Source organism: Panthera pardus, unplaced genomic scaffold, assembly GCF_024362965.1.
Source record: "Panthera pardus isolate Hobbes unplaced genomic scaffold, ASM2436296v1 HiC_scaffold_12, whole genome shotgun sequence".
NCBI classification, from domain to species: Eukaryota; Metazoa; Chordata; class Mammalia; order Carnivora; family Felidae; genus Panthera; species Panthera pardus.
In genome coordinates, this window is record NW_026526677.1 from 114,271,786 (window position 1) to 114,297,160 (window position 25,375).

At 39.9% G+C, this 25,375-nt stretch overlaps 1 protein-coding gene across 10 annotated transcripts in view; it reads right to left on the reverse strand.

Annotated features, from left to right (window-relative positions):
- Nucleotides 1-9,112: 9,112 nt before the first annotated feature.
- The window catches only part of CEP126 (centrosomal protein 126), a 102,640-nt gene continuing 86,377 nt past the window's right edge, over nucleotides 9,113-25,375 (reverse strand). For 6 of the 10 annotated variants that reach the window (XM_053900590.1, XM_053900588.1, XM_053900586.1 and 3 more), the window contains 2 exons: nucleotides 19,306-19,370; nucleotides 12,420-15,735 (listed from right to left, as the gene is read on the reverse strand). In XM_053900590.1, coding sequence (XP_053756565.1) covers nucleotides 15,625-15,735; nucleotides 19,306-19,370 — 176 coding nt within the window. In that variant the 3' untranslated portion in view covers nucleotides 12,420-15,624. Of the gene's footprint in view, nucleotides 9,540-12,419; nucleotides 15,736-19,305; nucleotides 19,371-25,375 lie in introns of those variants that run through there. The other 4 variants (XM_053900591.1, XM_053900587.1, XM_053900595.1 and 1 more) reach the window with 2 other exon arrangements.

Genomic DNA, 25,375 nt, shown 5'->3' on the forward strand with positions numbered 1-25,375 from the left:
TAAAAATAGAACTACCCTACGACCCAGCAATTGCACTACTGAGTGTTTACCCAAAGGACCCAAAAATGGTGATTTGAAGGGGCACATGTACCCCAATGTTTATAGCAGCACTATCAACAATAGCTGAAGTATGGAAAGAGCCCAAATGTCCATCAACTGATGAATGGATACAGAAGATGTGGTATATATATAAAATGGGATATTACTCGGCGATCAAAAAGAATGAAATCTTGCCATTTGCAGCAATGTGGTTGAAACTAGAATGTATTATGCTAAGCAAAATAAGTCTGAGAAAGACAAATACATGATTTCACTCATATGTGGAATTTAAGAAACACAACAGATGAACATAGAAGGGAAGGAAAAACCAGATGAAAACAGAGAGAGAGACACAAACCATAAGAGACTTTTAAGTAAAGAGAACAAACTGACGGTTGCTAGAGGGAGGTGAGTGGGGGGATGGGCTAGATGGGCGACGGGCATGAAGGAGGGGCACCTGTTGGGATGAGCACTGGGTGTTGGATGGAAGTGATGAATCACTGATTTCTACTCCTGAAACCAATACTACACTGTATGCTCGCCAACTAGAATTTAAATAAAAACAAAAACAAAAATAAAAACAAAAAAGGATTGTCCTATCTTGAAGCATAGGGGCCTGCAAGGGCTGAGGCTGCCCTCAGGGACCGAGCGTGACCCGCGGGGGTGTCTCTGGGCCCGAAAACATTGACACCAGCTGGCCCAAGATGCCTCGGCCGAAGGGGTCTTGTCAGAGCGTCACAGTGACCACCAACTGCCCTTTGGCAGGTTAAACAAAGTTCTCCTTTCGTTGCTTACATGTTTCGGCTTTGGTCAGAGAAGGGGTCGCCCAGCTCTATGGTAGGGGATGCGGGATGTGGGGTCTAACTGCTTCTTAAACAGACTTTTAACTAACCCTGTTTCAACCTCACTTTACTCCCCCTCCAGTTCCAGAGTTACCTGTTGTCCTCTAGACCGGCTTCCCGGTGCTTGTGCAGGCCGAGCGGCTGTCAGGGCCTCCCGCCGGCCCAGGGTCTAGCCTCCTGGGCCACTGGGTCCGTTAGCAATTGACCACCGCTTCCCGGCCTTCAGAGGGTCGCTGCTGTCCCCCTCGGGGTGTCTGGCTCGTCACCCTCTCCTGGGTCCCGTCCTGTAAGTCGGGCTCAGGAAGGAGCAGAGGTGAGAGTGTGCCCCGTGGCTCTCCTCCTCGGGAACCCCCTCCGCGGTCCGACTCGGGGATTTATGGGTGCGTGTTGACACTCGCCGTTTCTGATGCCTGAGCTCACCCCTCCTTCCTTCTCCCGCCTGGCTGGTCTAATGCTCCTTCAGGCCCCTCTTCCGGAGCCACAGCTGAGGGGAGTTAGAACCCGGGTCACTCCTGGGGGAGCATTTGTCACACTTTGCTGCAATCGCTCGTTTCCCAGCCCTTCGTTTGTTGTACTCTTCGGGCTCTTCGTTTGTTGTACATGTTCCCTCTTGAGTCTGACGTCCCAGGCAGAGAGAGAGGATTTGAGAGGTATTCAGTATAATTGTATTGCCTGAATACGTACAGAAGGAAACCACATCGCTTTGAACCAATTTCCAATAAACGCGATAACTTTTCTGTGGATAAATACGTTTTTCTTTTCTTTCTTTGCTGGAATTTAGAAACCAAAAGGCAAAATACTAGTTTAATTTCCATGAACATTAGAATCCTAGATGTCAACGTTTTAACCAATGTTAAATCCAACGCCTGGATTTCATTGCTGACCCGAGGCGTTTGGAGTAGATGATGTGTAAAGTTCTTTCGTACTTTGAAGTTCTCCGGACGTGATCGGCAGTGGTTGTGACAGTGTTGTGTTTGGGCTCAGAAATATTGCTTTAGACGCCTTAGAAGATGCCTTCGTGATCAGCACACTCAGCCTCTGGCGTGGAAATTCTGGTTCACGGGTGGTAACTCAGCCTCACAGGAAAACCGGAGGGTAAGACTTTGCGGGCCGCTTTCTCCGCTCCTGTGTTCACTTTGACCAGGGGAGACAATCTCATGTGCTTTTAAGTTTTTTGGACCTTATCTGATAAAAAAAAGGTAATAAATGCACACAAAACAGATAGTATGAGAAATATGTAAAAAGTTATTACGTTAAATAAAAATCCCCTGAAATCCTGCTACCACTACTGCAAACCCTCGGTTGCATGAATTTTCTGGCTTTCTCCATGTTGGCCTGTCCTGTCCCCTCCCAGGGTTCAGACACGGCACACTTACTCCACACCCTCTCCTCCTACTTCGTAACGGGTCACTGCTATTTCTCTACTCCATTAGGTATTCTTTAAAAACACGATTTTAATGGTTGCATGATAGTTATCATATGAATGTATGTAATTTATCAATTTTCCTATCATCACATAGAGCGTTTTATTACATTTTCCTATTATAACAATAAGCTTTACTACATATATACATCTTGTCATCCTTGAGGAAATTCAAGGATCTAACTCTGAAGAATAAAAGTAGAGAGGTTTGTAGTAGACACTTGTTTGAGATAATACATGCAAAATGCATATAAATTAGAAAATATATTTACTTGGTTTGATTATTAGTATTAGTACATGGGGCATTTTGTTTCATTTCTATTGTTTGTATTATTAAACTAACTCAACTTACTATTTGAGAAAAAGTTAGATCATAATCTACTTTCAGAATGAATTATGTCATGAACCATAGTCTGTAACAATAAATTAAAATAAATAAATGTCAGCGATGACTGATTTTTTTCTTTTGAAATTTTTATTTAAATTCTAGCTAACATAGAGTGCAATGTCGGTTTCAGGGGTAGAATTCAGTGATTCATCACTTCCATACAACACCCAGTGCTCATCCTAACCAGTGCCCTCCTTAATGCCCATCACCCATCTATCTAGCCCATCCCCCACCCACTTCCCCTCCAGCGATCCTGTTTGTTCTCCATCATTAAGAGTCTCTTATGGTTTGCTTCCCTGTTTTTATCTTATTTGTCTTTCCCTTCCCCTATGATCATCTGTTTTGTTTCTTAAATTCCACATATGAGTGAACCAGAATTTTTAGAGTGAAAGCTACTGGCATTGACTGTGACAGAAAGTTTTGTAACCACTAGAGGGCGGTATATCACACTAATTAAAAAAAGATCTCAAAGCCGTTTAATACTTCTTGACCTACTTTTACAACTGATCATGATAGACATGAAATTACACTTCAAAACATTCTTGGAGTGTTGTGACCTTGGGCATGTTACTCAACCTCACTTCACCTTAGTTCTTTCATCTGGGGCCTGGACCCGACAGCATGTACCTCACTGCATTGCTAGGACGGGACGAGGTCCTGCATACGCACGGTGTTGCACAAGGTCTGACATTATAAGCTTTCAAAGACTGTTAGCTGTTATTACAGGATACGGTTCTTTATTGCAAGACAAAGTCATTTTTCTTGGCATGCAGGCTTTTTGTTTTCTTTCAAGTAACCCATACCTAATGGATGTTTCCCCTCCCATGGCAGTAAAAGGGCTTAGGTTTTCATTTTGATGAGACGTGTGCCAGTGACAACAGAGGGCTTGTGAGCATGAGAATCTTGGGGAGGTGAGGGAAACCTCACTCTATAGGACACCACGGCCCCGGCACTCCAGGAGCCTCGAGCCGACATCAGTGTCCACATCCACGCAGGTGTCACCCTGGCTGTGCCTGGAGGGGCAGCACTGCCCGGCTGTCAAGCACCTTGCGGCTCTTCTACCGTGGCAACAGTGACATCGCTCTCCTTCCATATCCCCGGTGTTGGCTTGGCACGTGGCTTTCAAATGGATTGTCTAGATTATTAATTCCTGTGGGTGTGGACGTTACTCTGTATAATCCATATCAAAATGGCATCTATATATAAGTGCTTCATACATTTTTAAGAAACTACTAAGTGTATGTTTTAATGTTTTATATAATTACAGTGGTATTTGTTATGAACCAAAAATTGCAACATAAGGTACAGCCCAAGATTTTAAACATTTTTAGAGCTTTAAAAATTTTAACTTTTTGGGGCACCTGGCTGACTCAGTCAGTAGAGTGTGTGACTCTTGATCTTGGAGTCGTGAGTTCTGGCCCCACATTGGGTGCAGGGATTACAGAAGACTTGTAATAATAGTACAGAGTTCCTATATACCTGTTTCCAGCTTCCCCCAATGTTGACCTCTTACATAACCATGTCAGAGTTATCAAAACTTAGAAACAAACATTTTCGTAAGACTGTTAACTACACTACAGATTTTCTTGGGATTTCACCAGTTTTTCCACTACTGTCCTTACTCTGTTCCAGTGTCCGATGCAAGGGATCATATTATATTTTATGTCCTTTAGTATCTGCTCATCTGTGACAGTTCCTCTGTTACTCCTTTTCTTTCATGACCTTGACACTTTTAGAAAGTACCCGTCAGGCATTTTGTAGAATGTCTCTGAATTTGAGTTTGTGTGACGGTTTGTTTTCTCCTTGATTGAAGTTACACCTTTTTCAACACATTATGTCAGGGGTCACAACGTGATTTCAACGTTTTTTACTGGTAATTATGACCTTGATTACTTACAGTCAAGTGATATCTGCCAGGTGTCCCTACTGTAAAATGACTTTTTTCTCTTTGTAATTAATAGATATTTTGAGGGAGATACTTTGAGGCTATCCAAAGGTCTTATTTCTCCTTAAACGTTGAAGCTAATGTTAAGATTCATTTGTGGATCCTGTTTGCAACAATTGTGTGGCTTTCCTTTTTGTTTAATTAAAAAATTATCTTACTTCATTTTAATTTTTTTAAGTAGCTTCATGCCCAGCATGGAGCCCAATGTGGGGCTTGAACTCATGACCCAGAGGTCAAGATCCGAGATGAGATGAAGAGTCAGAGGCTGAACCAACTGAGTCACCCAGGTGTGCCACCAATTTTAAAGATGAATCTAAATTTCTCTTAACAGTTATTAGAAGTTCTGCCTTTCACAAATGTTTCCAAACTTTTCTTTTGATTTTTTGATATCCTTTGCCCAAAAGATTATTGTCTCTTGTAATGAGTCTTACAGGTATATTCACTGATAGAACTGGCATTTCCTTTGATTTCCTCTGAACTTATCTTCTCAATTTGAAAGAGGATCCTTTTCTTCCTGAAGGCTTAAAACTCAGTATATAGGCATTTTGCTTTCTTATATTTTAAAATGTTACATATATATAACCCTATCATCACTGCCGTCACTTTTAGCACGCAAAAGGCTATTCTCTTTCACTATAACTGATAACGAATCTTGATCTACTTTTGTCACTGTCAGTGAGCCCTCTCTGGATCTGCGAAAATTCTGGCACCTAAATCTGGAGGATTTAGGGCTGGTATTGCATAGGGACTCTGGTCACACCACAGTCTCACAGAAGGACGATGCTGTAACATACAAGCACTAGTAAAATAAATACCCTGTCCTGCTTTACAAGCTCACCAGATAAACTTGTTTGGCCCAGACTGACCAGATTTTAACAAATCTTTAAAACTATTTTCAACTATCCTTTGTTTGTAGAGACATCCTTTGGTATGCAGATAACAGGTACTAGGGTTGGGGATTATTAACCATGACACTGGCTTGGCACACAGCTTGCTGCTCAGTGTGGCTACAGCAGCACGTGACTATGCTTTCTTGCCTTTCTAATTAATGAAATAGAGTTTGAGGTGCTTGGAATGCTTCACAAAAAACACGGCACAACTCTTTGGCTTGCTTGCCCCACGGGAATGCCCTTTAAAAATAATATCCCAATTAGGGGCGCCTGGGTGGCTCATTTGGTGGAGCGTTCGACTTTAGCTCAGGTCACAATCTCATGGCTGTGGGTTTGAGCCCTGGGTTGGGCTCTGTGCTGACAGCTCGGAGCCTGGAGCCTGCTTCAGATTCTGTGTCTCCCTCTCTTTCTGCCCCTCCCCTGCTTGCACTCTGTCTGTCTCTCAAGAAATGAATAAAAATGTTAAAAAATTAAAAAAAAAATCCCAATTCACAAAATTGTATCTTGATAGCATAAAAAAATGCCCCAATTATTTGCTAGAAGTGACATGCAGCTTTCTATTTTTTAAAACCTGAGCCTGAAATTTTCTGTTGCCTTCCTGAAACCTATGCTTCTACCCCCAAAAACAGGAAAGTACAAAATGTTTTCTCTTTCAGTCATGTCTTCCCATTGATCTTCATTTTTCCTTTTCTTCTTCTTTTTCTTTTGTTAAATGCGTATTTATTTTTGAGACAGACAGAGTGCAAGCCGGGGAGGGGCAGAGAGAGAGGGAGACACAGAATCGGAAGCAGGCTCCAGGCGCTGAGCCATCAGCACAGAGCCTGACGCGGGGCCCGAACTCACCAACCGCGAGATCATGACCTGAGCTGAAGTCGGACGCTTACCTGATCGAGCCCCCCAGGCGCCCCAATCTTTGTTTTTTCATTTTTCTCTTCTCCCTTATTTCATCCAGTAGCCGCCATATGTAGCAGAAAGAACATGGGTGCTGCAGCCAGACAGACCTGGGTTTGAATCTCAATCTGCCACCGGCCAGCTGTGTGACTCTGGATGGGAGTAACGTCTCTGAGTCTCTGAACTCTAACCTGTAAAGGGAGAGGAGAATATGTGTTTTGGCTGCCTGCCTGGAGCAAATAACAATCCATGTACTGTAATGGTAGGTATTCCTGGATGCGCACCCTCGGCCAAAACCACTCCTGGGAAAGGAGTATTTCTCTAAATACGTGGACAGTCCTCTTAGATCTGGCTGAAGCATCCCTTGTCCCTGGGACTGAGTCCTGTCTTCTCTCTTCTGGAAACGCGAGGGAAGAAACGCACATAGGCATAGCCGCCCAAGCCCCGCGGCTGCCAACAGGCCCGCTTGTCAAACACCCACATGTGCAGTGAATCCTGCCGTATTCTCCCAGGACCACTCACCTCCACCTCGTGCTGTTTTCATCACTACCTTCACCCGAGGAGGTAAAATGCCCATTTTGGGAATGTCCATTTTATAACTTCATTAACAATACAGATTTGAGAGCACAGTTATAAATTCTAATTTATTTGCATCTGTATTTAGAGTTCTCTATTTGAACCTCTTCCTAGATCAATCCTGAATACAAGGAAGCTCTGAGGGCCGGAGCAGGGGCTCCGGGTGGGCTTGTTGAATGGAGTAACGACCAAAGGGCCGGGGCCTCCGGGTAGGGACCCAGGAAGGATGGTGTTTGCCACCTGCTCTCTGTCTCCTCCAGGCCCGGGAGGCTCTTCTCTCCTCTTCATTCTCTTAACAGCATTCTTTCGGTGAAGTCTGAAGGTTTTTTCAAAATGCAGAATGTCATTTGTGTCCCTGTGTTCACAGAGCTTGAAGTCACAGTGTCCTCACACTGATGTACCAACGCCCACTCACATGTGCATGTCTGGGCTGGGGACAACAAAGCCGCTGGGAGAGCAGGAAGGGGGGTGACCTTCTGGTTTCTCATTGTTGCTTCCACATCACTGTTTCTTAACCTTGTCTGCTTATTACAATTCTTTTGGGGAGATTTAAAAAAATGGAAATGCCCAAACCGCACCTTGTTTCCCGTGTAAGTTCAACGTGCAGCTAAGGTTATGTTCTAGACCCTTGTTTTCTAGATGTGGACCACGGACCAGACACATGCGACAAAAACCCCCCTTTCCTGCCCGCTGGCTGAGCTCTCCTCCCACTCCCACCAAGGCCCCCTTCACTTTACGTGGATATTTGCGCAAACGTCACCTTCTCCGAGACCTTCTCTGGCCACCCTACCTGTTGTCTGAAATCGCCCTGCCAGCACTGTGCCCCCTTACTGCGCTCGGGTTTTCATTCAGCATGCTTTATAACTGCTGGCATATTCTTATGTTGAAAATCTGTATTCCCTGCTAAAATGTAAATTCCATGAGACAAGAATATAATTACTTTTGTTTTTTATTGTGTTCCTAATATCTGGAGCAGCACCTAGCACATAGTAGGGGCTTGATAAAGGGAACGGTTGAATTATTTTCCCCTACGTTCGTTATGTTGATTTGCCTCTGGGTCCCCGCTTTAATTCCTAAGGCCACCGATGCGAATGACCACCTCTGACTGTCAGGAGCTCTCTATCCACAAGAGAGGTACGTCCACACAAGTAACTACAGTCAGGGAGGCACATAATTTATACCAGCGGTAGTAGAGAGGATTCTTAGGAAGCACTCGAGGAAGTCAACCTCAGCAGTGTTTGGGGGGACTCTGGTGGATGGCAGTGGGACAGGAAAGGCATGCTGAGCCCAGGGTGCGGTGCTGGCTGGGGGAACCGGTGCCCTGAGGGAAAGGTGGCAAACAGGCCGCCAGCTGGGCAGGAGGCCTCAGGGGGCGGAACCTTGCGCACATTCTCTCCAGGGGCCAAGGGCAAAGCTCTGAGGACCTGTAAGACAGGCCTGGTACGAGAGATTTTTACTCTGGCCATCTCACCATGCTCTACAAATGCCATGCTGTCAGCCTTACTGGTGTGAGAGGTCAGAAACTCAGCCTGAAGCAATCCAGAAGAGAGCCTGAAGTAGAAAGGTTGATTGAAAATAAAAAGACATATGCGATTATCATAATTCTATGAAAAAACTTTGATAGTCATATGAAGTTTCATGATCATACAAGGGGTTTCTCTGGTTTTCTTGTTTCTTTATTTAAATATTTATTTATTTATTTATTTTCAGAGAGAGAGCGCGTGAGCACGAGTCGGGGGAGGGGCAGAGAGAGAGTGTCAGAGAGAGATCCTTGCCCCTCTTTTGGTTTTCTTAACATCCCTTGGCAATGACTCCAAAGTACAGAGATCCTTCAAAGTCTTAAACAAATAGCTTTCCTATATATGTGGGATATTACTGACTGATCATAAACTTTTTAGGGATGCCTGGGTGGCTTAGTCGGTTAAGCATCTGACTCTTGACTTCAGCTCAGGTCATGATCTCACAGTTGGTGGGTTCAAGCCCCACATCGGCTCTGTGCTGACAGCTTGGAACCTGCTTGGGATTCTCTCTTTTGCTCTCTCTCTCTGCCCCTCCCCCACTCTCTCCCTCAAAATAAATAAATAGACTTAAAAAAATCATAAACTTTTTACACCACTGTACCAAAATTTAATAGAATTTATTAGGAATTTTAGAAAAACAAAGCTTCACAACTATAGCTAATACATAATTTTAATAACAAAATATCCTGTTGTATTTTTAAATATAATGAATTTATTTTCAGAAGCATGCCCATTAAAAACAATGAAGCACTTCCATTCACTAAAAATGTATCAATAAAATACATAATAAACTTGTAGCATAAATGTAAACTAGTCAATTTATCTCCATTACCCATGTTATGATTTACCTTTATTTTATGGTTATAGTATTTTAAATTATTAACAAATGCAGAAATCTAGGATATATTTACAGGAGATTATCAAAAATAATGATTCCATTTAATAGTTACTGTTATTCTTCATCAGTATTTTCTCTGCACTCTGGATCCAACATCAGGAGATAGACTGGTCCTTGGCTGGCTGTTCTGTAACATAATTTCAGAACACTATTTTACTGTAGTATTCATAGGCAGATTCACAGATTATGGATGTTAATAACACTAAATTCATAATTCAAATTCTCAAGTGCTACATATACATCAACCTCAACATAATGAGTACCACTTCACATAAAGCATCATACCAATGATAATAATTCATAATCTTCACCCTTTGCTATTGGAAAAGGTGATTAGCAGGTGCCTTTTATCATAATCTGGTGTGTAAATAGTCACAATTTAGCAATTTTATTTTCTAAGGGAAGCTCCAGCAACTCATGTAACACCCTAGGTGTAGTTTAGCAACATATATTGGGTTAAAGAAGTTGCTTGAGAGGGCATTAGGTAAAAATTCATTAAATTCATAAATTCATAAAATTTATTTAAAAAAAAGTAAATATTCCAAAATAAAAATTCTGCTTCTAAGAGTCATAGTTTTTACACTGAAAAGCCATGGCTGGTGTCTTCAGGACGCCCTGGGACAAGCCTCTGAGAGGACAGTGTTTGCATGTCGTCTCTATTAGAATGCAAGAGACTTGAAGGCAGGAAAGTGTTTTCCTCTTTCTAGTCCCAGCCCTCACACACAGGCACTGTGTGTCTGACACAGTGAAAACCCAGGCAATATCTGTTCAATGAAGAAAAAGAGGGTGCCCAGGGGGCTCAGTTGGTTAAGCGCCGACTTCAGCTCAGGTCATGATCTCACGGTTCGTGAGTCCCAGCTCTGTATCGGGCTCTGTGCTGATGGCTCAGAGCCTGGAGATTGCTTCAGATTCTGTGTCTCCCTCTCTCTCTGCCCCTCTCCTGCTCGTGCTCTCTGTCTCAAAAATAAACATTAAAAAAAAAATTAAAAAAAGAAAAGGAAAGAAAAAAAGGAGACCAGTATGATAACTTCTATGAAAAGAAAAAAATCAGGCTGCTATGGTTGCCAAAAAGAGGAAGTTCTAAACTTTGACAGGATAAAACTTGGGCTGAATAAGCCTTCCTAGAGGGAATGGCAGTGAAATGAAGCCTGAAAGAATGAGTAGGGGAGAAGTATGTAAGAGGACAAGTCCTGTGAGGCAGGAAGGCAGTGTGGGCCCTGGAAGGACAGGGAGCTCCAGGGAGACCTACCTGTCGCTCAAATGTATATAACTTACAAGCTGGGGAGCAACCAGAGGTGCAGATGGGAAGGTCGTGAATGCAGTTCTCTGGAGTTTTAATTCATCTTTTAGGTGACAGGTAAGTGTTGACACAGGAGAGTGATATGTTCATATTCTTGGTTTACAAAGATTACTCTGGGCTGATGGTGTGAAAGATACCCTGGACAGATCACATCTCTTCAGGTGAGACATGACACATTCTTCTTCTTCTTTTTTTTTTTTAAATGTTTTTTATTTATAGAATAAATTTAATGTTTACTCGATGTTTTTATTTATAGAAACCAATTTTTGATTAATTAATTAATATTTTTAAATTTACATCCAAGTTAGCTGGCATATAGTGCAACAATATTTCAGAAGTCGATTCCTGAATGCCCCTTACCCATTTAGCCCATCCCCCCCTCCCACAACCCCTCCAGTAACCCTGTTTGCTCTCCATATTTACAAGTCTCTTATGTTTTGCATCCCTTCCTGTTTTTATATGATTGCTTCCCTTCCCTTATGTTCATCTGTTTCGTATCTTAAAGTCCTCATATGAATTGAGACATATGATACTTGTCTTTCTTTGACTAATTTTGCTTAGCATAATACCCTCTAGTTCTACCCACGTAGTTGCAAATGGCAAGATTTCATTCTTTTTGATTGCCGAATAATACTCCATTGTATATATATATCACATCTTCTTTATCCGTTCATCCATCGATGGACATCTGGGCTCTTTCCATACTTTGGTTATTGTTTGAAACAGCACACCTGTATCCCTTGGATAAATACCTAGTAGTGCAATTTCTGGGTCATAGGGTAGTTCTATTTTTAATTTTTTGAGGAACCTCCATACTGTTTTCCAGAGTGGCTGTACCAGTTTGCATTCCCACCAGGAGTGCAAAAGAGATCCTCTTTCTCTACATCCTTGCCAACATCTGTTGTTGCCTGAGTTGTTAATGTTAACCATTCTGACAGGTGTGAGGTAGTATCTCATTGTGGTTTTAATTTGTATTTCCCTGATGATGAGTGAAGTTGAACATTTTTTCATGTGTTGGTTGGCCATCTGGATGTCTTCTTTGGAGAAGCGTCTATTCATGTCTTTTGCCCATTTGTTCACTGGATTATTTGTTTTTTGGGTGTTAAGTTTGATCAGTTATTTGTAGATTTTGGATACTAACCCTTTATATGATATGTCGTTTGCAAATATCTTCTCCTATTTCATTGGTTGCCTTTTAGTTTTGCTGATTGTTTCCTTCACTGTGCAGAAGGTTTTTATCTTGATGAGGTCCCAATACTTCATTTTTGCTTTTGTTTCCCTTGTCTCTGGAGATGTGTTAAGAAGTTGCTCTAGCCAAGGTCAAAGAGGTTTTTGCCTCCTTTCTTCTCTAGAATTTTGATGGCTTTCTGTGTTATGTTTAGGTCTTTCATCCATTTTGAGTTTCTTTTTGTGTATGGTGTAAGAAAGTGGTCCAGGTTCATTCTGAACTTCACCGTCCTGTTTTCTCGACACTATTTGCTGAAGAGATTGTCTATTTTTCATTGGATATTCTTCCCTGCTTTGTCAAAGATTAGTTGGCCATATGTTTGTGGGTCCATTTCTGGGTTCTCTATTCTGTTCCATTTATCTGAGTGTCTGTTTTTGTGCCAATATTATACTGTCTGGGTGATTACAGCTTCGTAATACATCTTGAAGTCCAGGATTGTGATGCCTCCAGCTTTGGTTTACCTTTTCAAGATTGCTTTGGCTATTCGGGGTCTTTCTGTACAAATTTTTTCCATACAAATTTTAGGACTGATTGTTCTAGCTCCGTGAAGAATGCTGGTATTATTTTGATACAGATTGCATTGAATACGTAGATTGCTTTGGGTAGTATCGACATTTTAACAATATTTGTTCTTCCAACCCAGAAGCATGGAATATTTTTCAATTTTTTGTCTTTTTCAATTTCGTTCATAAGCTTTATATAGTTTTCAGTGTGTAGATGTTTACCTCTTTGGTTAGGTTTATTCCTAGGTATTTTATGGTTCTTGGTACAATTCTAAATGGCATTAATTCCTTGATTTCTCTTTCCGTTGCTTCATTATTGGTGTATAGGAATGCAATTTATTTCTGTGCATTGATTTTATATCCTGTGAGTTTGCTGAATTCATGGATCAGTTGTAGCAGTTTTTTTTGTGGAATCTTTTGGGTTTTCCATATAGAGTATCATGTCATCTGTGAAGAGTGAAAGTTTGACCTCCTCCTGGCTGATCTGGATGCCTTTTATTCCTTTGTGTTGTCTGATTGCTGAGGCTAGGACTTCCAATACTATGTCGAATAACAGTGGCGAGAGTGGACATCCCTGTCTTGTTCCTGACCTTAGGGGGAAAGCTCTCGGTTTTTCCCTATTGAGGATGATATTAGTGATGTGTCTTTAATATATGACTTTTATGATCTTGAGGTATGATCTTTCTATCCCTACTTTCTTGAGGGTTTTTATCAAGAAAGGATGTTGTATTTTGTCAAATGCTTTCTCTGCATCTATTGAGAGAATCTTGTGGTTCTTATCCTTTCTTTTATTGATGTATCACAGTGGTTGTTTTGCAGATATTGAACCAGCCCTGCATCTCAGGTGTAAATCCCACTTGATTGTGGTGAATAATTCTTTTAATGTATTGTTGAATCTGGTCAGCTAGTATCTTGTTGAGGATTTTTGCATCCATGTTCATCAGGGAAATTCGTCTATAGTTCTCTTTTTTATTGGGGTCTTTGTCCTGTTTTGGAATCAGGGTAATGAAATGCTGGCCTTCTGAAGAAGGAATTTGGAAGTTTTCCTTCCATTTCTATTTTTTGGAGCAGCTTCAAGAGAATAGGTGTTAACTCTTTCTTAAATGTTTGGCAGAATTCCCCTGGAATGGCATCCAGCCCTGGACTCTTGTTTTTTGGGAGATTTTAATTACTAATTCGATTCCTCTACTGGCTATGGGCCTGTTCAAATTTTCTATTTATTCTTGTTTCAATTTTGGTAGTTTACATGTTTCTAGGAGTCTGTCCATTTCTTCCAGATTGCCCATTTTATTAGTGTATAATTGCTAATAATATTCTCTTATTGTTTTTATTTCTGCTGTGTTGGTTGTGATCTCCCCTCTTTCATTTGTGATTTTATTTATTTGGGTCCTTTCCTTTATCTTTTTGATCAAAATGGTTAGGTGTTTATCAATTTTGTCAATTCTTTCAAAGAACCAGCTCCTAGTTTCACTGATCTTTCCTACTGATTTTTTTTTTCTTTTCTTTGGTTTTGATAGCATTGATTTCTGCTCTAATCTTCATTATTTCCTGTCTTCTGTTGGTTTTGGGTTTTATTTGCTGTTCTTCTTCCAGCTCTTTAAGGTGTAAGGTTAGGTTGTGTATCTGGGACCTTTCCTCCTTCTTTAGGAAAGACTGGATTGCTATACACTTCCCTCTTATGACTGCCTTTGCTGTGTCCCAGAGGTTTTGGTGTTGTCATTTTCATTGGCTTCCATGTACTTTTTGATTTCCTCTTTAACTTCTTGGTTAGCCCATTCATTCCTTAGTAGGATGTTCTTTAGTCTCCAAGTATTTGTTATCTTTCCAAATTTTTTCTTGTGGTTGATTTCGAGTTTCATAGCATTGTGGTCTGAAAATATGCATGGTATGATCCATCTTTTTGTACTTGTTGAGGGCTGATTTGTGTCCCAGTGTCCAGATATTCTAGATATCTTCCTTGTGCACTGGAGAAGAATGTGTATTCTGCTGCTTTAGGATGAAATGTTCTGTATATATTTGTTAAATCCATCTGGTCTAGTGTATCATTCAAAGCAATTGTTTGCTTGTTGATTTTCTATTTAGATAACCTGTCCATTGCTCTAAGTGGGGTGTTGAAGTCCCCTACTATTATGGTATTATTATCAATGAGTTTCTTTATGTTTGTGATTGATTTATATATTTGGGTGTCCCACGTTTGGAGGATAAATGTTTACAAATGTTAGATCTTTTTGGTGGATAGACTCCTTAGTTATGATATAAAGCCCTTCTTCATCTCTTGTTACAGTCTTTATTTTAAAATCTAGATTGTCTGATATAAGTATGGCTACTCCAGCTTTCTTTGGCGACCATTAACATAATAGATGGTTCTCCACCCCCTTACTTTCAATCTGAAGGTGTCTTTAGGTCTAAAATATGTCTCTTATAAATAGCATATAGACGGATCTTGTTTTCTTATCCATTCTGTTACTCTATGTCTTTTGATTGGAGCGTTTAGTCCATTGACATTTAGAGTGAGTACTGAAAGGTATGAATTTATTGCCATTATGTTACTTGTAGAGTTGGAGTTTATGGTGGTGCTCTCTGGTCCTTTCAGTATTTGTTGCTTTGGGTTTTGTTTTGTTTTGGTTTTTTCTGCCTTTTCTCCCTTCAGAGAGTCCCCCTTAAAATTTCTTGCAGGGCTGGTTTAGTGGTCATGAACCTGCTCTAATTTTTGTTTGCCTGGAAACTTTGTATCTCTCCTTGTATTTTGAATGAAAGCCTTGCTGGATAAAAATTTCTTGGCTGCATATTTTTCCTATTCAGCACATTGAATATATCCTGCCACTCCTTTCTGGCCTGCCAAGTTTCTGTGGATAGGTGTGCTGCAAACCTGATATGTCTTCCCTTGTAGGTTAAGGACTTTTTTCCCCTTGCCGCTTTCATGATTGTTTCCTTGCCTGAGTATTTTGTGAATATGATTATGATATGCCTTGTTGATGACTGGTTTTTGTTGAATCTAATGGGAATTCTCTGTGCTTCCTGGATTTTGATGTCTGCGTCTTTCCCTAGGTTAAGAAACTTTTTCGCTATGGTTTGCTCCCATAAATCTTCTACCCCTTTTTCTCTCTTTTCATCTTCTGGGACCCCTATGGTTCTGATGATATTCCTTTTCAATCAGTCACTGAGTTCTCTGATTCTTATATCATGCTCTTTTTTTGCTTTGGTCTCCCTCTTTTTTTTCTGCTTCATTATTCTCCATAAGTCTGTACTCTATATCGCTGATTCGCTGCTCTGCTTCATCCATCCTTGCCGCCTGAAACATGATAAATTCTTAAACAAAGGCACTAACAGTAGGAATGAAGATAGTGGATGGATTTGAGGTGTATTATCAGGAGGACATATTGCCTGTGGGCATGGGAGAAGGAGAAGCCTGGATGAGATACACATTTCTGTCTGGGAAGTCTGGAGAATGGTGTCATCAACTGAAGTAAGAATTAAAAGAGGTAGAAGAGTTTTGGGGGGAAACTTGGGAAACTGAATCTTGGCTCTGCCACTGAATATTTGTGAGACTTGAGGAAATTCCTTGATGTCCTTCGCTTAGAATATTAAACAAGATAACGTGTGTGAAATAATTTGGGACAGTACTTTTCAGTGGTAGGAATCCCTAAGTGTGCTTCCATTCTTCTTTCTAAATATATCTCAACAAAATTTGGGTGCCATTAAAGAGTATTAATTGACATTTAGCATTCACCAAGGGGCTTTGCAAGAAAACAGTGGTATTTTATGGGGCATAAAATCTTGCTTCAGAATATTAAAAACGTTTCCAGTTCAAATACATCACCTAATTTTATTGTAGCCTGAAAAAGGTACATCATATATTTAAAAACCAGGTATAAAAAAATCATAAAGTCTCAACCAATATTTTCAAGTATGTAGTATGTGCTAGTTTCTATGAAGTAGACAGGTAAATGGAAAAACAGCCTCAAGAATATAGTTCCAAAGAAGATCACTCATGTAAAAAGACAACCCACAAAAATACCTATGGAGTAGAAGTATAAAACCAGTGGTACTACAGTAATTAAGTTCAGAGGAGAATGTGGTCATCATAAGCTGGATTGGTCATGGAGAGATTCATGGGGGAAGTGACATTAAGTTGGTGCTTAGATAGGTTGGATTAGGAAGGTAGAGCAAAAGTACAGCTGGTGCAGTTTGGAGCTGGGGTGAACATGAACAAACAATGAGAAGAACATGACAGCATACTGAGTACTGCAGACTTGAAGGACAACGCATTAAATTTCTTTGGCTGGAAGGAAGATTCATAGTGTAAAAAGAGAGGTAGGTGGGACTATGAATTGTTACAAATTGTTATGATTCCTATTATTTACAAGGAAGTTATGCTTTGCATGTGCATTTCACTTAAGTAGTTTCAGGAATGTTACCTTTTTCTGAAACGATGCAACCTTTTTTTTGAGACGATGTAAATGGATAAGATGATCACAATAGTGGCACTAATGATAATGCAACCCAATGGTGTCTAGCATGTGTTGTGTTATAGGCACTGTTCTAAATACTTTACACTGGTTCTTCTCTCTAGAAGCCCTCACAGGTACACTAGAGGATAGATGCCAGTACCATTAAGATGATTATGACTAATCAATCAGTGAAGGGATACAGGAAGGGATGGGCCAAATTTTGTTCCTCTGAAATCTTACAACAGCACTTGCTCTGAGTGGTGGAAGCTGACTAATCAATCAGTGAAGGGATACAGGAAGGGATGGGCCAAATTTTGTTCCTCTGAAATCTTACAACAGCACTTGCTCTGAGTGGTGGAAGCTGACTGCCTGCCACCTGAGAGAACCTGCTCAAAATTATTTCTTTTGCTCATGTTACAAGTGTCTAAAATCCCACTTTTAGAAATTCACTATACTTCTTCCCAGAAATTGTTTTTAAATGATTTAAATGGTTTTAAGTCTTTTAAAATACTTTTTAGAAATGAGGGGCACCTGGGTGGCTCAGTCAGTTAAGCCTCTGACTTTGGCTCAGGTCATGATCTCATGGTTCATGAGTTTGAGCCCCACATTGGGCTCTGTGCTGATAGCTCAGAGCCTGGAGCCTGCTTCGGATTCTGTGTCTCCCTCTCTCTGCCCTTCCCCTGCTTGTGCTCTCTCTCTCTCCTTCTCAAAGAATAAACATTAAAATTTTTCAAAAAATAATTTTTAAAAATGAAAAATTATCTTTTAAAATTCAAGCCAAGTATCTCAACAGGAGTGAATATGCCAGTCCATTTCTTTTCCTAAGAGGAAAAACCCAAAGCAACACCACCAAACACTGTGGGAGAAGAAAACACAAGGAGTGACAGAATGGGGGGAAACACAAAAAACAGTAATAAAACACACATGTGGGGGGTGCAGCATGGTGGATTAATATATAAACTTCACTCTTGTTGTGAAGTTTCCAGAGAGATACATAATTTTTGAGAATTATAGAAATTATAGAAGAAAATAGATCAGGAGTCAAAGTGACAGTTGCCAAAAGACTCCTGTACAACGGTCACTGCATCAACAATGCCACACCAAAAAGGCTGTTTCTGAGAACCATTTGCAGAGACCGAAATAAGAAGCTTCATGAAGGCAGGGGCAGCCTCTTTCTTCTTCTTTACTACCACACTCAGGACACAGCAAAAATCTAAAATGTGGGCAGGAAATGTGTAACTTTGTTTATGTAAGAGCAAATAATAAGAAATGAAGTATACTTGTGTCGTTGTACTTTTTCCTGTCAAGATTACAGAACTGAGGGTATGTGATGAAAAACAATTGAGCAAGCATCCAATGAATTCTCTAAGAAAACACTTTTTTTTTTTTAGAAAAAATTTTAATGTTTATTTATTTTTGAGAGAGAAAGAGACAGAGTGTGAATGATGGAGGGGTAGACAGAAGGGAGACACAGAATCTGAAGCAGGCTCCAGGCTCTGAGCTGTCAGCAGAGGGCTCGATGCGGGACTCGAACCCACGATCTGGGAGATCATGACCTGAACCAAAGTTGGACGCTTAACAGACTGAGCTGCCCAGGCACCCCTCTAACAATGCATTTCTTTGTCGAACACCTAAGTTGAGGATAGTAAGAGTCCAGGTGCCTCACACAGTCTTAATTCATATTATGGTAATTTGTATACACTATCCATGTGTGTTCTTTCTCCCTGTTAGACTGAAAATTCCTTAATGCACTAAATTGCCACTTATATGTGTATCTTTACCAGAATCCAGTGTCAAGGCAAAAAACAAAAACAAAATTCCAAATAATGATGTCTAGTTTTGAACTTTGAAAACACAAAAGGGAGATGGGCAAGGGTGGGATCATTACCAAGGTAAAATAACCAATAATTTTCCACTTAGGCTACATACCCATATACTACAGATCAGTAGTGCAATGATATCAGTTTCTGTTCCCATGGATGATGAAATACTTTGGATGGAAAAAACTTTATATTTTGATTTTTTTTTAATTTTTAAAAAAATGTTTATTTGTTTTTGAGAGAGACAGAGAAAGAGAGTAAGTGCAAGTAGGAGAAGGCAGAGAGAGGGAGACACAGGATCCAAAGCAGGCTCCAGAGCTCTACGTGGGGCCAGAACTCTTGAAATCATGACCTGAGCTGAAGCCGGATGCCTAAGTGATTGAGCCACCCAGGCATCCTATATATTTTGATTGTTTTAAATGAGAGGATATTTGCTGATTCTAACAAAACGTCTCATCATTGAAAGTTGACTGGGAGAAAAACTCCCTAAAAGCCAATATCAAGAAAAATTAATTTCAATACAGGATTCTTACACACAAAATCATGACATTTCCTAAAATGAGAAAAATAAAATCTTCTTAAAGTACTTACCAGAAATGGTATTATTCGTAAGGTATTTTTGATGGATGGATTTTTGCAAATGGTTTCTTGTACATCTGAAATAATTATACCATGACACAAAAATAATTCAGTTACGTATGCTGACAGAGAAGAATCAAATGTTAAGTTCTGGTGTCAAATACTCAATGTGGGGAACAGACTTTCTTCTTTGGTCACCAGAAACAGTCTTTAGACTTGTATTAGGTTAGGAAATAGAAGTAATTTGATGAAAAACAATTATATAAAATTAATGTTGATAAAAAGAAATTCCTAATACTTTGACTATTCTATAACAATCTTCCTTCAAATGCTGGGTTTTCTTGTCTTTTTTTTCTTCCTTTTTAAAAAATACAGTACTTTTATTACTTTTTAAAGTTTATTTATTTATTTTGAGAGAGCGAGAGAGAGCAATCAAGAGAGAGAGTGAGCCAGGGCATGAACGAGGGAGGGGCAGAGAGAGAGAGAGAGAGAGAGAGAGAGAGAATCCCAAGCAGGCTCAGTGCTGTCAGTGCAGAGCTTGATGTGGGGCTGGAACCCATGAACCATGAGATCATGGCCTAAGCCGAAGTCGGACACTCAACTGACTGAGCCACCCAGGAGCCCCTTTTCTTTTGTAAAACAAAAGGGAAATTTGATTCTTTGATATCTCAGGAAAGAAGAGATGTTTATTTAGCTATTAAGGCATAAAAGTTGAATAATTTGTCAACTCATGCCTTTTCAGTGCTTAAGCTTTGGTCCATATAAAAGCAAGGGTCTGGGCAAAAGAAAAAAAAAACAACCTTCAAGCAGAATCCTTTATGTGAAGCATTTAAGTATGTCGAAGTATCTAATAGGAAAAAACCCTCTAAAAAAACTGACCTGAGTTTTTTACTCTTGATCTTCATAATTGGACATCTTACAGCCTTAGTTATATATTGCTTCTAGGGTTGTAGCTCCCTGCTTTTTATTAATATATTATTATTATTTAAAGTTTATTTATTTTTGAGAGAGAGAGAGAGAGGGAGAACTTGTGCATGAGCAGGGGAGATGCAGAGAGAGAGGGAGAGAGAGAATCCCAAGCAGGCTCCACACTGTCAGTGTGGAGCCCAATGTGGGGCTCAATCTCATGAACCTCGAGATCATGACCTGAGCCAAAACCAAGAGTTGCCCACCAGGCACTCTTATTAATATTTTATTTTTAAATTTTAATTTTGAAATTAACACAAAAAACATATAGAGCATATATACATATTGCAATTAATTATAATGAAGCTAATGTCTATGTAATGACCTAGACTGAGAAATGTGCACATTATCACTATTTTAGGAACTTCCCAGAGCTCCCATCTCCATGTCTCTCTGGGGACTGCACTTCCTTTCCTTGCCCACAGAGGTGACCGATTACATGGGCTTTGTGTCTGCATAATTATAGCACATGAGTATACATGCATATCATATTGCTTGTTTTACCTGTTTCTGAACTTCAAATAAGTAAAACTGACCTGATTTTCATTCTGAATTTTTATTATTTTTTAAATTTAAATTTTGATTCATTTACAGTGCAATGTAGTTTCCTGGGGTAGAATTCAATGATTCATCACTTACATATAGCACCCAGTGCTCATCACAAGTGCCCTCCTTAATACTCATCACCCATCTAGCCCATCCCCCACCCACCTCCCCTCCATCAGCCCTCAGTTTGTTCTCCATATTTAAGGGTCTCTGGTGATTTGTTTCCCTCTCTTCTCTCCCCTCCACCTTCCCATATGTTCATGTTTTGTTTCTTAAATTCCACATACGACTGAAATCATATGCTGTTTATCTTTCTCTGATTGACTTATTTCACTTAGCATAATACATTCTAGTTCCATCCACATCATTGCAAATGGCAAGAGTTAATTCTCTTTGATGCCTGAGTATTATTCCATTGAATATATACACCCATCTTCTTTATTCATTCATCAGTTGATGGACACTTGGGCTCTCTCCATAGTTCGGTTATTGTAGATAATGCTGCTATAAACATCAGGGTGCATGTACACCTTCAAATCTATATTTTTGTATCCTTTGGGTGAATACCTAATAGTGCAATTGCTGGATCGTAGGGTAGTTTTATTTTTAGTTTCTTGAGGAATCGTCATACTGTTTTTCACAGTGGCCACACCAGTTTGCATTCCCACCAGCAGTGCAAGAGTGTTTCCCTTTCTCCGCATCCTTTCCAACATGTGTTGTTTCTTGTGTTGTTAATTTAGGCATTCTGACCGGTGTGAGATGGTATCTCATTGTGGTTTTGATTTGTATTTCCTTGATGATGAGTGATGTTGAATATTATTTCATGTCTGTTAGCCTTCTGGATGTCCCCTTTGAAAAATGTCTATTCATGTCTTCTGCCCATTTCTTAACTAGGTTGTTAGTTTTTTGGGTGTTGAGTTTGAGAAATTCTTTATAGATTTTGGATACTAACACTTTATCATATACCTCATTTGCAAGTATCTTCTCTTATCCTGTAGGGTGCCTTTTGGTTTTGCTAATTGTTTCCTTCGCTGTGTGGAAGTTTTTATCTTGATGAAGTCCAATAGTTCATGTTTGCTTTTGTTTCCCCTGCCTTCAGCAATGTTGTCTAGTGAGAAGGTGCCCCAGCTGAGGTCAAAGAGGTTGCTGCCTGTGTCCTTCTCTAGGATTTTGATGGTTTCCTGCCTTCCATTTAGGGCTTTCGTCCATTTTGAATTTATTTTTGTATATGATGTAAGAAAGTGGTCCAGTTCATTCTGCATGTTGCTGTCCAGTTTTCCCAACACTATTTGCTGAAAATATTGTCTATATTTCACTGGATATTCTTTCCTGCTTTGTCAAAGATGAGTTGACCATACAGTTGTGGGTCCATTTCTGGGTTTTCTCTTCTGTTCCACTGATTTATGTGTCTGTTTTTATGCCAGTACCATACTGTCTTGATGACTACAGCTTTGTAATACAGCTTGAAATCAGGAATCGTGATGCCTCCAGTTTTTCTTTTTCAGGATTGCTTTGGCTATCCAGGATCTTTTGCGGTTCCATACGAATTTTAGGATTGTTAGTTCTAGCTCTGTGAAAAATACTGGTGGTATTTTAATGGGAACTGCATTAAATACACAGATTGCTTTGGGTAGTATAGACATTTTAACAATGCTTGTTCTTCCAATCCATGCGCATGAAATGCGTTTCCATTTCTTTGTGTCCACTTCAATTTCTTTCATACACTTTCTATAGTTTTCAGAGTATAGATCTTTTACTTCTGTTTTTATTTAATGTTTTATTTTTATTAAAAAATTTTTTTTAATGTCTATTTTTGAGACACAAAGACATAGCATGAGCAGGGGAGGGGCAGAGAGACAGGGAGACACAGAATCCGAAGCAGGCTCCAGGCGCTGAGCTGTCAGCACAGAGACGGATGTGGGGCTTGAGCCCATGAACAGTGAGATCGTGACCTTAGCCGAAGATGGATGCTTAACTGACTGAACCACGGACACTTAACCGACTGAGCCACCCAGGCGCCTCTTTATCTTCTACTGCTTTAGTTAGGTTTATCTGTAGGTATCTTATTGTTTTTGGTGCAATTGCAAATGGGATCAATTCCTTGATTACTTTTTCTGCTGCTTCATTATTGGTGAGAAATGCAAGAGATTTCTGCACACTGATTTTATATCCTGTGACTTTGCTGAACTTATATGTTAATTCTAGCACCTTTTTGGTGGAGTCTCTTGGGTTTTCCACACAGAGTATCATGTCATCTGCAAATAGTGAGTTTGACTTTTTCCATGCTGATTAGCATGCTTTTTCTTTTTGTTGTCAGATTGCTGAGGCTAAGACTTCCAGTACTATGTTAAATAGTAATGGTGAGAGTGGACATCCTTGTCTTATTCCTGATCATAGGGGAAAGGCTCTCAGTTTTATCCCATTAAGGAGATTAGCTGTGGGTCTTTTGTATATGGTTTTTATGATCTTGAGGTCCACCTATCCCTCCTTTTTGAGGATTTTTATCAGGAATGGATGCTGTATTTTGTCAAATGCTCTTTCTGCAACTATTGATGGGATCATATGGTTCTTATCCTTTCTTTTATTATAGTCATGTATCACATTGATTGATTTGCAAATATTGAACCAGTGCTGTAGCCAAGGAATAAATTCCACTTGCTCATGGTGAATAATTCTTTTAATGTACTGACTTTGGTTTGCTAATATATTGTTGAGAACTTTTGCATTCATGTTCATCAGGGATACTGGCCTGTAATTCTTTTTAGTGAGGTCCTTGGTTTTGGAATCCCCAAGGTAATGCTGACTTCATAGAATGAGTTTCAAAGTTTTCCTTTTCAATTTCTTTGCTGGTTATGGGTCTGTTCAAATTTTGTATTTCTTCCTGTTTCAGTTTTGATAGTTTGTGAGTTTCTAGGAATTTGTCCATTTCTTCCTGATTGCTCAGTTGGTTGGCATATAAATTTTCGTAGTATTCTCTTATGATTGTATTTCTGTGGTGTTGGTGGTCATCTCTCCTCTTTCATTTGTGATTTTATCTATTTGGATCCTTTCTCTTTTCTTTTTGATAAGTCTTGCTAGTGGTTTACCAATTTTGTTAATTCTTTCAAAGAACCAGCTCTTAGTTTCATTGATCTGTTCTACTCTTTTTTGTTTGTTTGTGTGTCATTTATTTCTGCTCTAATCTTTATTAGTTCCCTTTTTCTGCTGGCTTTTGGCTTTATTTGCCTTTCCTTTTCTATCTCCTTTAGGTGTAAGTTTAGGTTGTGTATTTTGGACCTTTCTAGCTTCTTGAGATAGGCCTGGATTGCAATATACTTCCCTCTTAGGACTGCCTTTGCTACATTACAAAGGTTTTGGACTGTTGTGTTTTCATTTTCATTTTCTTCCATGTATTTTTTAAATTTCTTCTTTAATTTCCTGGTTAACCCATTCATTCTTTAGTGGGATGTTCTTTAACCTCCATGGGTTTGAGGGCTTTCCAACCTTTTTCTTGTGCAACTTCTTGTGCAACTTCTTGTTTCTTGTGAAACTTCAAGTTTCACATTGTTGTGATCTGAAAATATGTATGGTAAAATCGCCATCTTTTTGTACTTGTTGAGGGCTGATTTGTCACCCAGTGTGTGATCTGTTCTGGAGAATGTCCCATGTGCCCTCGAAAAGAATGTATATTCTGCTGTTTTATGATGAAATGTTCTGAATATTTTTGTTAAGTCCATCTTGTCCAGGGTGTCATTCAAAGCCATTGTTTCCTTGTTGAGTGTCTGCTTAGATGATCTGTCCATTGCTGTGAGTGGGGTATTAAAGCCTCCTACTATTATTAATGGTTTTTTTTTAAAGCTTTATTTCCGAGGTGCTGACCTCTGAAACGTCACACTTGGCACACTGTTGTTTATAAAAACCTAGTGGTATTGAAACCCTCTCCTTTTTCCCCCATCAATGGTTCTGGGGAACATTTTCTTGTCCAGTCCCCAGAGAGTGTTTTCACTCTTTCTATTTGCTTTTGGGGCAAGTGTTTTCCTGCAAAAACCCGAGGCACTGCTCTCTCTCTCTCTCTCTCCTCTCGGCAAAAAAGACTGCCTCCCCTCTGAAGCACCCTGACTCTTCTCGCCCCCCAGTTCACCTCTCAGCACCATGCATCTGCTGCGTTCTCTCCCTCAAACTATGCAGATCATTGTGTGAATCCTCAGATCGATTTCCTAGGTGTTCACAATGGTTTGATGTTGATCTAGCCGAGTTTGAGGGACAAGTCCAGGGTCTCCTCACTCATTTGTCATCTTAACTCCTCCTGACTTGTTGTGCTTGTGCTGTGATTTGCCTTATTTTGCCCCAAATTATATTGTTTAGAATCATCTATGATGATGTGTGTAGCTGCAGTTTGTTCATTTTCCTTGCTGAACAGCGGCACATGGATATTCCACATTTAGGTGTTTTCAGTTTGGGGCTTTTAAAAACAATGATGATCTCTGTATACTTCTGCATGTCTCCTGATGCACACGTGCAGGCTTCTCTCGAGGGCATGTATCTGGAAGGGAAATTACTGGCTTGTAGGGTCTGTTCATGTTCAACCTAT